The sequence below is a fragment of the Gymnoscopelus microlampas genome, assembly GCF_963454915.1.
Source record: "Gymnoscopelus microlampas genome assembly, chromosome: 5".
NCBI lineage: Eukaryota > Metazoa > Chordata > Actinopteri > Myctophiformes > Myctophidae > Gymnoscopelus > Gymnoscopelus microlampas.
In genome coordinates, this window is record NC_139942.1 from 48583389 (window position 1) to 48599600 (window position 16212).

Sequence of the window (16212 nt, forward strand, 5' to 3'; positions counted from 1 at the left end):
GTAGAAGTACTCTTTTACAAGTAAAAGTCTGGAATTCAAAATGTATTTGAGTAAAAGTACAAAAGTATTGGTATCAAAATGTAAAGTAGGCCCACCAATAGTAAAAGTACTAAAATGTTTGAAAATAGCAGATCTGCTATTTTCAAATAGCCTAGGTATAAAATAGGGCTAAAGTGGTTAATGTATGTTTTATAATGTAATAATTTATATCTACAAAGTAACTAATTAAAGTTGTCAAATAATTGTGGAGTAGAAAAGTATTGAAAATTGGGAATACCCTAGTAAAGTAAAAAATAATATTTTACGTAAGTACAGTACTTGAGTAAATGTACTTGGTGACTTTACACCACTCTTCAAACTTAGCCTAATTATAGCTTAAATGGCTTTTAAAAGGCCATTTAAAAGGCCACTAGGCGAGGTGGTGCAACTGGCTCCAGCAGGTTACTCCATATATGTCCGCTGGGGGGCGATGTTTGCCGTTAAATGACGCACACAAAGAGAGAATAGGCGACGCGCGTCAGGTTTGTCCTAATTCAGACGCCGTAGTTGAGGCTCCATGCTGAAGGAGAGAGGAGGGTCTTCTAGTCAAAACAAACAGCGTTATTAACGGGTGAGTTCAGTTGTTTCACAATAGTTTTTTTTTAGCTAAAACGACAACGTAGTGTTTTAATACGTGTTGCTGCTTGAGCTGTGGCGTTGATGTGTTGATAAACGGCCGTGTGTTCACAATGTGTTGCTTTTGTCTTTACTAGCTAACCGTGGCTAACTGAGCGATGCTAAAAATAGACGTTCTAGCCTTTATGTCTGAGCAAAGCAGTGGTTTTACTTCAGTAAAAGTATCCATACTGCAATGTAGAAATACTCTGTTACAAGTCAAAGTCCAGTATTCAAAATCTACTTGAGTAAAAGTGCAAAAGTATTGGCCTCAAAATATACTGGAAATCCTCGAAAACTTGTGAATGTCCCATTTCACAAGTTTTCAAATGCATACAAACTTTGGAAAATAGCAGACCTACAAGCTCACAATGCGTCGTGAGCTTGTAGATCTGCTATTTTCAAATGGCCGAAATGAAGTGGGTAATGTATGTTTTGTAATAATACTCAAAATCTGCAAAGTAACTATTAACTAAAGTTTTCAAATAATTGTAGTGGTGTAAAAAGTACAACATTTGCCTCTGAGATTAGGAGTAGAAGTAAAAGTACTGAAGATTGAAAACACTTCAGTGAAGTAAGAAATACCTCAAAATTGTACTCAAGTACAGTACTTGAGTAAATGTACTTAGTTACTTTTTTACACCACTGCCTATTAGCTCTAAATACAATATATATATATATATATATATACACACACACACATTATTTAGCAATACGTTTGTTCATCTGTGTTTGTGTTCTTTTGTAATTGGTTGTTTTGTCGGTGTATGTGATGTGTAAGAATGACTGTTGGCTATGACGATGCAGGGTCAGCTGAAACGTGTTGCTTATCAGTTAGTGGATGTTGTCATTATGGTGCTCTATGGTGAATTATTCTCAACCTTATTCATTTCAAGAATACTAATTACATATTAGATCATGGACCCCCATTTGATACACGTTTTTAATATCTACCTGCTGTGACCTCAAACAACCATGTACACTTTTTACACTCCTAAAGGGTTGATTGATTGATTGATTGAATACTTTATTAGACAGAAATGCAAACAGCACAGACATTTGGGCTGAAAGGATAACACAAAAAAAGTGCTAGGGACTTGTTTCCATTCCTGTTGTTTCATATCCTGACTATAGTTGTTTAGCTGATGAGACACCCTGGAACCCGCTCAAGGACCCCTGGGGGTCCCCAGACCCCACGTTGAGAGCGTAGTGGCCTAGGTCAATGTTGTTTATCTGTGATGTCACATCTTCTGCTGCAGCTATTTAATTCATCTCTAATGTTCTTTCTTTTGTTAGGAGTTAGAATATGTTAGGAATTAGTAGCCGGGTCGTCGCATAAGGCTGATGTTGTCGTAGTTGAAATTGGGTTTGCAGCATTGGTTCTCAAAGTGGGGTCCGTGGACCCCCAGGGGTCCTTGGGGGTTTCCAGGGAGTCCCCAGCAAAATGTGTCAATATAGCATTACAGTATAATTTGAACCACTTTAACCTTTTATACTTTGGCTGTTCAAAAAGAGCAGATATACAAGATATGCGGCACCGAGTGCCGCGTTATGAGCTTGTAGATCTGCTATTTTTGAAAATGTGTGAATATTTGTGCAAGCCTTTGGATATATATTGCGAACATGTGTAACTCAAATCTTTGCTTCTGGGGGGTCCCAGGAACAAAATATTTTGAGATGGGGGGTCCGCAGCCAAATACATATAATTTAGGGGGTCCTTGACTTGATAAGGTTTGAGAACCGCTGATCTACAGTTCATAGACGGTCAAGGAATTATGGACCAAAAGAGTGAGAATAGACCAAATCATGTCTAAGAATTGAAATGTTCAATCTTTATTTGCTGGCTTGAAGCAGAAGACACATTCCGCAATTTGCAACAATATTTTATGTCCATCAGTAATGTTTTCTAGTTAACCCATGACCGGGCGGGAACGCATCTGTGTCATTTTTAGATTTATTTGGCTATTCAAAAATAGCAGATCTACAAGGTGAAAAATTGTGAAAATGTGTGCAAATCTTTGAATATATATATATATATATATTTTTTTTTTTTTAAAGCCAACATTTGTTACTCAAATCTTTGCTTCTTGGGGGTGCCTGGAACAAAACATTTTGAGATGGGGAACCGTGGTCAAATACGTATCTAAAAATGTTTTCTAAATCCTAACAGTATGTTGCTATATCAGTGGTGCTACAACTTTTCCATGTCAAGGAAAAATTATATGTATTTGGCTACGGACCCCCATCTCAAAATATGGTGTTCCAGGGACCCCCAGAAGCACAGATCGGAGTTAAAAAAATGTTTGCTTTAAAACACGGATGTAACCCTATCTGCAAATTTTTGAATGTCGAAGAATTCTAAAATGACACAAGATGCTTTCCCGGTCTAAATGGGTTAAATCGTCATGGGTAACACCAGTGACAATGTCTGATGTTTTACAGTTAAATCATCATGGGTATCACCGGTGACCATATCTGATGTTTTACAGTTAAATCGCCATGGGTAACACCAGTAACCATATCTGATGTTTTACAGTTAAATCGCCATGGGTAACACCAGTAACCATATCTGATGTTTTACAGTTAAATCGTCATGGGTAACACCAGTGACAGAGTGTCTGGGGATCGCCATGGTGCTAAAACCCACCGCTCTGACAGTGGCGGCAGCCACAAAGACCATGAACCCAGCGGCAAGATCATGGTAGACAGCACCGATGACCCCAACATCTTCAACACCCACGGCCCAGAGTCCAAGGTACAGCACCTGCCACCAACAATACCTTTTACGCAATTTAGCCTTCAAGCAGGTCTACGCTCTTATCCAGAGCGGCTTAACAAGAGCGAAGGCGGAATAAGCAGAGTAAGCATAAACTCAAGTCAACAAACAACAAGGTAAATAGATGTAGATAGGTAGGTAGAGTGCAGCAGAGAGAACAGTGTAGTACCTAAAAAAACTTGGATATCAGGTGAACCTGAACCATTGAGTTCACATTAAGTTCACAAGATTCGCTCAGAGATTGGAGTTTACACCGACCCGCGCCCAGTCGAACCAATCAGCGGGCAGCTACGGGCGAGATCTTGGTGAGACCGGAAGTGACGCCATCGAGAAGTGCCTATTGCATTGTAGTTCTTTCACTATTCGTCATGGCCGCTACCACGAACAACGACACTACAAGTTGTGCAGCTACTATACGCCATGTAGACACGTCAATATGATTGGTTGGAGTTAGTACGCCCAGACGGTGATTTGTTTTTGTTTATTTACACTTATACACTTTCTGAATTTAAGGGGGGGTAAAATAAATGTTAGGGTCAGGATGCTAATTTAATCCAATCAGGAGAGAGAAGTCATACAGGATAAAAAAAAAAGTGAAATTTGAAGTGATGAAAAAAATAATACAGAACTCTCAGATTATAAAATCTTTTAACAAACCTTTTTTCTTTAAAAGAAATGCATCATATCATACGGCACCTATAAAATGAATAGGATTGTACTGTGTAGTTACTAATTATTGTATCAGTTTTGTAACAGTTATTGTTGTGTAATTATTGTATAATTACTATGCGTTTCTCTCACTGCAGACTTCAGGAGAGAAGGATCCAGACCTGGATGATCTGGTGAAGACCGGTCCTCCTCAGGCCAGACCCACGGTCATCCGCTGGGCCGGTGGGGGGAAGGAGGTCTACATAGCGGGCTCCTTTAACAACTGGAACACCAAGATCCCCCTCAATAAAAGGTAAACACAGCGTATATCTGTATGGAATGGTACGATTCTATACAGTAAAATCCTCATGGTAATTTAACTCCGAAGAGTGTGCTGACGGAACCAAATGGACCCGGAAGGGAACATTTGGTTCCATTAGCACACTCTTCAGAGTTACAGATGGATAAAAGGACTCTGAGGATTTTACCAAGTAATGCCAAGAGATCTACAAGCTCGCTATGAGCTTTTATATCTGCTATTTTTGAATAGCCAAAGTATAAAATAATAATAATAAGGTTAAATTAAATACAATTTCTGCCATGTGTAATGAAGCTTTGCCAGATGAGCAATTCATACTTGGATTTATAACAGATTTATACTTTGTCGCGCACAATTATACATGATTTATCTCCAATCTTTCCAAAAGTCACAATGACTTTGTAGCCATCCTGGACCTTCCAGAAGGAGAGCACCAGTACAAGTTCTTTGTGGATGGACAGTGGGTCCACGACCCATCAGAGGTACTGTACAGCATTACATTGGACCACAATGCAAACCATCCAGTCCCCAGGACCTTTTTGTGTTATCCGTTTAGCTTTAATGTCTTACTGTACCACGTGTGGCTTTTTACATTTCTGACCAATAAAGTATTCAATCAATATATAAAAAAAACCTGCTAGCTGCCAGCCAAACAACCTCTCTACAGATCTAACCTCCTCATTCCTTTCTTAACCCATTTCGACCCGAGGCTGATTCTAAACGCCTTCTAAGTAAAACTTCAAATATTTATTCAAACATTACAAAAGAAATATGTTGCTGTATACTGTACATAGCAACAGGAACACCAAAAGGGGTTCCCGTGCTGAAAGGTATAGTTACAAAAAGGGGTTCCCGCTCAAAATGGGTTAAGAGGCGATTATTTAAAAAAAAATCTAAATCCTAACAGTTTTTTGAAAAAAATAAAAAATATATTTTTTCACGATTTTTCAAAAATAGCAGATCTACAAGCTCATAGCGCGGCACTCGGTGCCGCGCTATGAGCTTGTATATCTGCTATTTTTGAATAGCCAATGAAATCTAAAGTGACACAGATGCGTTCCAAGTCTCAATGGGTTATGTCATGTTTTCAGTAGGTCTGCACAGCAAATTTCTTGCTGTGCAATATATCGTTTATTGAAAAACAAGTTTTAGTATTGTATTTAGTTTGGGGGTATTTGATGGTGAAGGGGTGATATTCAAAAAGTTCAGAAAAAGTATTGTGTAATAATAAAAATCTCAAAACATCATACCAAAAAAGTATTCACAATTAAAACTGACCTAGCTAAAAAAAAAAGGAAGATAGATTTGAAAAGATAAACAGTCAGATGTTCAGTGTGAACCCTGCAGTGAATCATATTGACATTTCAACATGATATGTTTGCATATGGCTGATTGTTGGTTCCCTGTCCGCAGCCGGTGGTAACCAGTCAGCTGGGCACCATCAACAACCTCATCCAGGTGAAGAAGTCTGACTTTGAGGTGTTTGACGCCTTGCAGGTGGACTCTCTGGAATGCTCGGAATCAGGTCAGGCTGCTTTAAAGGACCACTTCACCCATTTTCAACCTATCTTCATCTTCATATAATTGGTCATCACTAATGCTCATGATAAAATGGTACAATTTGTTTCTACTCGAGGGCTGTGGATACTTCAGAATACCCGCCTACCAGTGACGTCATCTTTTTTTAAATTAATGCGAAGTTCCTTTAAAGGGATATTTCACTTTCAAAAAAACTTTCGGTCATTTTTTAGTCTACTCAGGCTTTTGTGAGCCCCCCAGACCGTTTTTAAATTGCGTGATTCATTATTTAGATATTTGATATTAATTTTATCAGACACGCCCCCTTCCTATACAAACCCATTGTAACTTCAAACTCCATTTTTAACATGTTAGAATCATCAAAAACACCCGTCCTTTTTTCTGGTGACTCTCCCTGCCCTCCTAATACGTGAGGGGGCCGTGTTTTTTCGATAACTTTTTTCATTTATTTTATTTTATTTTTTTATTGTATTTCCTTTTTTTAATTTTCAAAAAAATATATTAAAAATAAATGAAAAAGGTTATCGAAAAAACACGGCCCCCTCGCGTATTAGGAGGGCAGGGAGAGTCACCAGAAAAAAGGACGGGTGTTTTTGATGAATCTAACATGTTAAAAATGGAGTTTGAAGTTATAATGGGTTTGTATAGGAAGGGGGCGTGTCTGATAAAATGAGTATCAAATATCTAAATACTGAATCAAGCAACTTAAAAACGGTCTGGGGTGCTCACAAAAGCATGAGTAGACGATAAAATGACCCAAAGTTTTTTTTAAAGTGAAATATCCCTTTAAGCTTTGCTTCCCCATCAATGATGTCACTGGTAGGCGGATTTCTGAACTGTCCACAGCCCTCCTCCCCTGAGACACAGACCGAGTAGGAAAAATAATTGCACCATATTAAATGAGCATTAGTGAGGACCAATTATATGAAGATAGGTTGAAAATGGGTGAAGTCGTCCTTTAATCACTTAAACCCAATACACTTAAGTGAAACTTGAACTTGTGTTTGCAACTGTACTTGGTTTAAAGCTACAGTAAATCCACATTCAGCTCTTAACCCATTGAGACCTGAAGCCGATTCTACATGTCTCCTAAATCTCAACAGTATTCTGAAAAACGTATCTCAATCTTTTTCATGTCAAGGACCCCCAAAATGATATGTATTTGGCTGCGGACCCCCATCAAAATATGTTGTTCCAGGGACCCCCAGAAGCAAAGATTTGAGTTAAAAATGTTTGCTTTAAAAATATATATGTTCAAAGATTTGCACACATTTTCACGAATTTTCAAAAATAGCAGATCTACAAGCTCATAGCGCGGCACTCGGTGCCGCGCTATGAGCTTGTAGATCTGCTATTTTTGAATAGCCCAAAGTGTAAAATAATGCTTTTTAGCTCAAATCTAAAAAGGACACAGTTCCAGGTCTTAATGGGTTAAGAGGACACTGCACCAGAAGAAGTCAGAGTGGTAACATAAAAACTGTTTGTTTAAAGCTACAGTATATCTACATTCAGCTCTTAAACATGGGGTTATTAATTGAATTCTAAGCCCTGTATGTTGACCGCTCCCACAGATCTGTCCAGTTCGCCTCCAGGACCGTACGGTCAGGAGCAGTACCAGTTCAGACCAGAGGAGCGCTTCAAAGCCCCACCCATCCTCCCCCCGCACCTGCTTCAAGTCATCCTCAACAAGGACACCAACATATCTGTAAGTCTCCTCCTCCATGTGTCTATAGCAGTGGTTCTCAAACGTTTTCATGTCAAGGACCCCAAAAAGTATATGTATTTGGCCATGGACCCCCCATTTGAAAACATTTTGTGCCAGGGAACCTTATAAGAGAACATTTTGTCAACAGCATGTAGATCAGCTATTTGAAAATAGCTGAAATATAAAATGGGGCTCAAGTGTTTAAACCAGGGGTCTTCAACAGGGGGTCCGGGACCCCTAGGGGGTCCTCAGAGTTACTGCAGGGGGTCCGCCAAATCTTTGTGTGATATGATTTTTTTTTTTTCCTTAACCACTTGAACCCTAGCATCCCTTTTCTGAGGAGACCTTTACCAAAAAATAGCAGATCTACAAGCTCACAACGCCTCGTGCTGCGAGGCGTTGAGAGCTTGTAGATCGGCTATTTTTTTGCAAAGAGGTAGGTGTAGATGGAAAAAAGAGCAGACCAAGTAAACAAAAAAAGTTTAATCTGAAACACAATTTTATACAATATAGAGGGGGTCCCTGCTTCATCTATCTCTCAGCTAGGGGGTCCTTGGCCTGAAAAGGTTGAAGACCCCTGGTTTAAACTGTTTCTCATTTTGCTGGGGACCCCCTGGAACCCTCTAAAGAACCACTGGTCTATAGAACAAAATACACAGTACGGGTAGCACTCTAGTGTACATAAATGGCCTCTAGGTGTGGTGAAGGTGGTATTAAATTCTGATGGAAAAATGCCCTTTTAACTTAAATTATGCCTCAACAAAAAGCAACAGTCCGATTGTGCTTCGGTATTCAGAGTACATACTGTTTATTTTACGTTTGATCGCATCCATACCACAATAGCCGAGGGTTACTTTATCGCCAAAAACGGTCACGGATGTGTGGGGCCCTGTTGTCATGAATAGGGACAAGGCTATGTGTGCTTTAAATTTGTCATATATATATTTGATTACTGAGTTCTCTCTCTCTCTCTCTCTTTCACATGGCAGTGTGACCCTGCACTTTTGCCTGAACCAAACCACGTGATGCTGAACCATCTGTATGCCCTGTCCATAAAGGTAGGTTGGCTGGAACCCGGCAAAAAACTACCTGTGTCTGAAGACTAGTTCCATCACTGCCTAGAATTCAGTGAAAACACATGGGTCTGCCTGACGTTTCTTCCAGTTAGGGCAGTTTTTCGTTGCCACTGTCGCAAAAATTGCTTGCTCAGGGTGGGACAATGTCGGGTCTCTGCTCTACATGTAAAGTGTCTTGAGACAACTTGTTGTGATTTGAAACTTTTAATCAAATTGAATTGAACTTTTGTAGAATCTTGGATTGTAGGCATCTAGCCATGATTTAAATCACATTATTGTCAATCACATTTATCTCAGTGGTTCCTGTAAGTGAGGAACGGGAATTATTAATGTTTTGCCATTCACTAATTGCATAACCAATGCAAACAAAGTGGAATCTGACAATATTTAAAAACATTTTTTTTTTTTTTTTTTTTTTTCGCCTACTGGTAAACATACGTATGTCATGTTACACTGATGTTGGTGAACTATCAATTTATGTTGTGCTAGAGCTCTTTCCAATGCAAAGGATGATATAACATAAATGGAGCCTTACAGTATATTTCTGAAAAAAGTAAATACTCTTTAAAAAACAAAATACAGTATAATGGCATAATCTTCTTTTGTTTGCATTCATTTTTGTGCTAAACGTGTAATTCTGAGAGCTATTTTACTATGCAACAAGAGAATGGGCCATCCCGTTGCATAGTAGCAACAGATATGGTGGTCGGTTACAGGTAGCTATACAGCCAAAGGTTCTACCAAACTTCAACATCATTGCCTGATGGGGAATCTCAGGAGTACCCACCCCCAGGGTATAATATGAACCCCTTCCTCTGTAAACATGTGTCTATTTGGGGGAAACGAGGGGAGCAACATGATATGCTTTCTCTCCAGCCCAGTGCTAGAACACAGATACATAAATCAAATGTTACAGTAAACGGCTGTAAGTGGATAGGTTAAGCTTAGCCTCCCGGCCGTCACCAGGGCTTTCCACACAGCAGAACACCTGCTTTTCCTAACCCATTGAGACCTGAAGCCGATTCTACATGTCTCCTAAATCCCAAGTTTTCTGAAAAACTTATGTTTTCTATATCAGTGGTGTTCAATCTTTTTCATGTCAAGGACCCCCACAATTATATGTATTTGGCCGCGGACACCCATCAAAATATTTTGTTCCAGGGACCCCCCAGAAGCAAAGATTTGAGTTAAAAAATGTTTGCTTTAAAAATATATATACCAAAGATTTTCACACGTTTTCACGAATTTTCAAAAATAGCAGATCTACAAGCTCGTAGCGCGGCACTCGGTGCCGCGCTATGAGCTTGTATATCTGCTATTTTTGAATAGCCCAAAGTGTAAAATAATGCTTTTTTAGCTCAAATCTAAAAATTGACACAGTTCCAGCCAGGTCTTAATGGGCTAACGGAGCGAGGGGAACTGCACCACAATGCAACATGCCGGGGGCAGATCTAGTCGAGGGTCCGCCATTGTTATTGGAGAGTGACATTAGTTTTTTTGTGCAAGCTCCATCGCAAGACAAATCAACAAAAGATATCTACATGTGTACACTTGCATATCCATCCAGTACAGTATTTACATGAGGTTAGACATAAGGTGCATCAACATAGCAGCAGGTAAACTATATGCATGATACAAGCTTGTAGATCTGCTATTTTCTAAGGTTAATGAGCTTGGGGCAGGAGGTATTATGCCAGTATGCTACAGTACTTCCTATAGAACAGAACAGAACTCCACTCACTCCCTTCTCTTTTTCTGTTTGCACGGCAGGATGGCGTGATGGTGCTCAGCGCGACCCACCGGTACAAGAAGAAATATGTCACGTCTCTGCTCTACAAGCCCATCTAAACCGCACCCACCCACACACTCTACGGCGTGTTTGTATTCTACCGTACGTTGTTTTTTTTTTTTTTTTTTATCATCATATTTAGCCAAATATTGCACTAAAGGGACAGTTTACGGGTGATCCAAAACGCTGACGGCTGTGAACCTGAGGCGAGATTTCAAAAGGGCACACGTATCTCTTTCATAGGGCTCTGAACAAAAGTAGCACACTCACTGACGAGGAGGGCTTTCTGGGTTGGATCCGCCACACCCAGCCTGTGTCTCCCACAGGCAGGCAGGCAGGCAGCCACCGTTTGGTCACAGTCTGGAGGGTTCATCTGGTTCTGGCTGGGGTCCCAGGTGGGCCTTTTTTTTTGGCTGTTAGAGCAAGCAGGAGCTGGGAGTTCAACCACAATCTCAGACCCCATCAAGGGGTAACACGTGACGAGAGACTGAGAAAACCATTGTGCGCGTGTGTTTTCTGGGGATTGCATGTTGGTCATGAGCATCAAGGCAATTCGATTTAGTTTTGTGTGGTTTTTGAGATTATATTAAGGGACTTGGCCTGTTTCTCGTTGGCACCGTAAACGCCTCAAGTGCATAACCGTATGGAAGTGTGTACATTAGTCATCATGGCTTTAAAGGCCTTTGTGAGTGTGATTTAGATAATTATTGGAGTGGATTAACTGGTCGATTGTTACAGTGTTGTATCCACATCCTCTCTGTGAAACGGATAGAATTGTATGATTGTAATGTTTTCAGTCCGATCAAGGCCATTTCTTTCTGAATGCAGAGTAAAGTTACGATGGCCACCAAGTTGAGCTTAGATCCCCATGAGCACAGCAGAATTACTGGATCATGTGCAAAACACTGGGCTGTAGCATGAAATGTATTATAGACTCTGCTCTAATCTGAATACATTCTGACTATTCTCATTCATAGGCATCAGCGACAATCACAGCCATATTTACCCAACATAATATTTCTGTGATTTATAATAATAATTCCCCTGATACAAGATGTGATGTATTCATTTTTATTTCATTTCATTTCATCTAGTAAATGGAGCCAAATCTGTTACAAAGGGTGGGGGTAAGAAAAAAGAAATGAAAACTAAATTGGGGATTTGTGTACATTTTTACCATTAGTTGCTCTTTTAAGCTAATTTCAGCCGATAATCTGGGCTGCGTTTCCCCCATTTTCTCTTTTATTTTTGTATCTTTGTCCCTTGTACGTTTGTGAAGCTGCGAGCCTACAACTAGACAGCGCTGTAGACAAGAGCCTAGGATTACAAATCTCCCACACATGAGTTTGACCGTTTCTCTCATTCCAAAATCACCCTCACACCAAAATGTCCGCTTTTACATCGACTCGTGTTCTCTCTTTGAAGAGGCTTATGGACAGAGAATGGAGAAACTAAGATTGCCAATTGTTTCATTCTGCCGATGCCTTTATCTCGACACAAAGCTGTGAGCACTTTACCCGTCCTGTGAGCAGGAGACGCCTGCTTGGTCGTACATGGTGGTGTGCGCCAAAAGGAGCCGATCTACAAGCTCATGAGCATGTCGGCTATGTGCTACGGACAGTGGTGGAAAGTAATGAAGTACATTTACTTGAGTACTGTTCACCCAAGTAAATCGTTTGTAGAATCTGTACTTTACTTGAGTATTTTTTGGATACTTCTGACTTTCGGTCCTCTACATTTCAAAGACAAATATAATGTACTTTTGACTTGACTATACTTCTAGGAGGGGATAAAGTACCTTATGAATTAACCACTTGAGCCCTATTTCAAATATAGTTAAAAATTGCAGATCTACAAGCTCACAACGCGCCGCAACACGCTGTGAGCTTGTAGATCTGCTATTTTCACTATTATTTATATTTTTTCGAACATTTCATGGAAAATCTTTGACGTGAAGTACTGGGGTCGAATATTTTGTCCACCACTGCTACAGAGTATAAAACCAATGAAGACGTTGACATAAGCTTTGAACTATGCACCATACCAGTGTAGTAGCTACTGATTCCTTCTTTTTTTCTTCTTTTTCTTTTTTAGCCAGGGGGTGTAGTTTTCCAATATGCATTTTACAAATGTTGAGCTTGCTGTGCTGCGTTTTTGTGTGCATCTGCTTTGAGTTTGTAGCCAGATAGCAGCTAGGATTGTACTGTATTTATCTGTTACATATTATATATATATAGTATATATAATATTTATATGCCTGTTGTGCATGTATTGAATGTCTGTGAATTATGACTAGACTGGTGCATGTCACGAGTGTGATCCTGTGCTTTTACACGTTTTGAATCAAATTCTGATTAATAATTATGTTAAACAAACGGCTATCGTGTTTATATATATATTTGCTTTGTCCTCAACGTTTGATGTGCAGGGCTACAGGAAGTACGTTATTGTGTGTAACGCCCAATGCATAGTTCCCGATCGAACCACATTGCATCGGGCGGAAATCTTGTATGTCCAAAACGGTTCCTTTTTTAAATATAATTTTAACGATGTTAACAATTAACGATTTAAAATAATGAAACTAGCCGATATAACAGCTTGCAATGCGTCGCATCGCTTGTAGATCTGCTATTTTCACTATTTTTGTGTGACATTCTTGTATGAAGTAGAGTATTTACGAAAAAAAACTAAAAAAGTTTCAACATGGAGATACAAGATATCTGCCCGACAGCAACAAAGTGAAGGTTGGACATGTTTTGTTTTTTTTTGGAATTCTCTTAAGTCTACTGCATGTGTAGACAAAGGTATAATGCCATTCTATGTATATTCTGTGCTCCGTTTATTTTCTTTTTTTTACTAACCCTAACCCTTGGGGCATTGCACAGTGCACACTGAAGTAAGAGCCTCATTATTGTGCCGTATTATGGCTAGGCCTGGGAATTGGGTAAAGTATTGTGGAAAAGTTACGGAATTATTTGTTAAAAATGTGTGGGAACCCTGTATAAATTATGTTCTGTAGCAGTGAAACATGCCCTTTCCATGCATTTTTAAGATGTTAAATGTTGGCTCGCTATAGTACATTTTACCATGACCATTTAAAAGTAGTCATGTATTTTCAGTTACATGTTTCAGTATATTCTGTTACTGTGGAATTGGAGAGATTCCAAACATGTTGAGCATTTCAGTTATTTGAGTTATTTTGTGATTATGACAGAATTCCGAAATCCAACTACAAATCTCTACTGCATGTATGCTGAGAAATGATAGCCTTGAAATACTACCTTATTTAGTCATGTTGGTGAAAAACTACAGATTGCACTGCAGCACAAATAATAATAATACTTTGAATGTCTTGCCAGGCAATATAGAACGTTTGTGAAAGAATGTGAGAATTCCTCTGGGGATTATAAAGGGAGTATGTGGATTCTATTACACTTTTAGGCTCAAACCAAACATTTACTTTTACCACGTTCATGCTTTATATTTTTGGCTTAACAGATCACCATAGTTCACAATCACTGATGGTATGGTTTTGTATTTGTTTGCAAATAAAGACAGATGATTAGCTGAGCCGTCATTTTTTCTTGTGGGTCCATTAATTTTTTTTTTTACATAATCTCTGTCAAAATACAGTAGGTGATTGTGATTATTTCTGATAGAACTCACCTTTACAGAAAGAAATTCTGGAGTAAGTGCTGGAGTATTTCAACTTAACTTTACTAACTGAAGGCTAACATACAAAAGAACACTTCTACAGCACTGTCTGAGACACATCAACATTTGGCTGAGTGATGGTGTAGTGGTCCAATCATCAGACTCACAGCACAGTGATTCCATGTTCAAATCCCAATCCTCCAATATAGTCCAGTATTTCAACTTAAATGTATTAACTGAAGGCTAACATACAAAGGAATGCTTCAACACACCAAGAGACACATGCCATGAGAGACTGAGTGATACAAAAAAATATATATTTATGGAAATTATTTATTTCTTGATTGTATTCATTAAATACTTTTTGTTTAAACTTTTTATTTTTTTTCTAAGTCAGAAATCTGCCTATCAGTGACATTAATGCAAGAACTGTCTTCTATTATAGCATGCTAACTTTCCAGGAAGAGAAAGCCTGCCGTTTATATTAGCTCGCAAACCCATTGATGATGTCACTGGTAGGCAGGTTTCGGAACTGTTCCGTCCTCCTCTGAGACAGAGCAAATAGACAGAAACGGTGAGAATTAGTGAACACAAATTATATGAAGACCGGTTGAAAATGGGTGATGTGGTCCTATAATAAGAAAAGGGGGAATGTCCACACATGATTTATTTAAAGGTAGGGTAAGTGATATTTTTGGGTTAAAACAAAAAGTATTTTGTTAAAAGGTTAAAGCACTATATTCTGATAGTAATCATTGCTATAGAGTGTTTGTTCAGTAACAGGAGTCTCCCCGTTTCTCCAGCTCTTTAATAAACAGAAAATACATTTTCTGGTAGGTGTCAAAATCTCAGCCAATCAGGAGAAAGTACCCATTTTTAAGCTTCATTTTTATAGTGTTCCAGTTCCAATTTTGCATGCTCATTACTTAGTGTCATCACTTCCAATTTCACTTGTTTAATCTATATCCTGATTGAGTTCTCTATCCTGATTGGATAAAATTGGAAATGAAACTGAAACGAAAATGCATTTTCTGTTTTATAAAGAGCTGGAGAGACAAGGAGACTCCTTTTACACACACTGTATAGCAATGAGTACTATCAGAATATAGAACTATTTAACACTTATTTTAACCAAAGCAAATCACTTACCCTTCCTTTAAGCACATGCCTAAGCAAAAATAATTAACGTCTCGCCCGTGTCTAGGGCTTCATGATCGGTTGCAGACATATGGCTACAGTACAATTCTAAAACTATTAAACATTTCAAAGATTCCTTTGCAGGTAAACATGTCCACAGTAAGATGAACATTTTAAAGAATGAATGAGGTTACTAGGATACCATGGTTACCATGCGTTAATCCGACAGACCTTTTCTCCGACTATGTGGCATCCGCGTGCGGTTAGGGTTAGGGTGCGGGTTTGGTTCGGGTTTACTGTTTAATGTCGGAGCACTGCGCTTAAATCTCTGAACTTTTAAAGGAGTACAATTCTAAAACTATTAAACATTTCAAAGATTCCTTTTCAGGCAAACACGTCCACAGTAAGATGAACATTTTAAAGTATGAATGGGGTTACTAGCAGTAAGTATGTAGGATTAATAGCCTGTACTCGTTTCCCAAGACTCAATACCCAAAAGAGTCTTGAGTCGAACCAGAGGATCCCGCGGAAACATCAAATTTCTGTTTTGGTCCTTGAGTCCCAAGACTCAAGGCCCAAAAGAGAAATTTGATGTCTCCGCGGGATCCTCAGTCTTGACTCAAGATCCAAAAGAGAAATTTGATGTCTCCCTGGAATCATACGTGACGAAAAGTGACGAGTGACGAAAACAGAAAAAAAATTGTTCCCCCAAAAACCTGTTAGGAGCACGTTTCAGGCAATTTAAAGCTGATTGGTAGTGATTTTTTTGTGATTTTTTTTTTCCGTTTCGGTAGTGACGAAAAGTGACGAGTGACGAAAACAGAAAAAAAATTGTTCCCCCAAAAACCTGTTAGGAGCACGTTTCAGGCTATTTAAAGCTGATTGGTGGTGACTTTTTTGTGAATTCTTTTTTTC

General features: G+C 39.0%; 1 protein-coding gene across 1 annotated transcript; it reads left to right on the plus strand.

Annotated features, from left to right (window-relative positions):
- The first annotated feature begins 539 nt into the window (after positions 1–539).
- prkab2 (protein kinase, AMP-activated, beta 2 non-catalytic subunit) lies at positions 540–14076 on the plus strand. The gene is made up of 8 exons (XM_084056499.1): positions 540–610; positions 3238–3409; positions 4237–4391; positions 4786–4879; positions 5811–5922; positions 7508–7641; positions 8631–8699; positions 10488–14076. The coding sequence occupies exons 2-8, from the start codon at positions 3248–3250 to the stop codon at positions 10563–10565; spliced, it is 804 nt and encodes a 267-aa protein (XP_083912625.1). The 5' UTR covers positions 540–610; positions 3238–3247; the 3' UTR covers positions 10566–14076.
- Positions 14077–16212: the final 2136 nt, after the last annotated feature.

Bases quoted from the DNA above. Each gene is read 5' to 3' on its own strand.
- prkab2 (XM_084056499.1), top strand. From the start codon at position 3,248: ATGGGTAACACCAGTGACAGAGTGTCTGGGGATCGCCATGGTGCTAAA. The intron at 3,410-4,236 runs GTACAGCACCTG...CTCTCACTGCAG, and splicing joins CCCACGGCCCAGAGTCCAAG to ACTTCAGGAGAGAAGGATCC. The intron at 4,392-4,785 runs GTAAACACAGCG...TCTTTCCAAAAG, and splicing joins AAGATCCCCCTCAATAAAAG to TCACAATGACTTTGTAGCCA.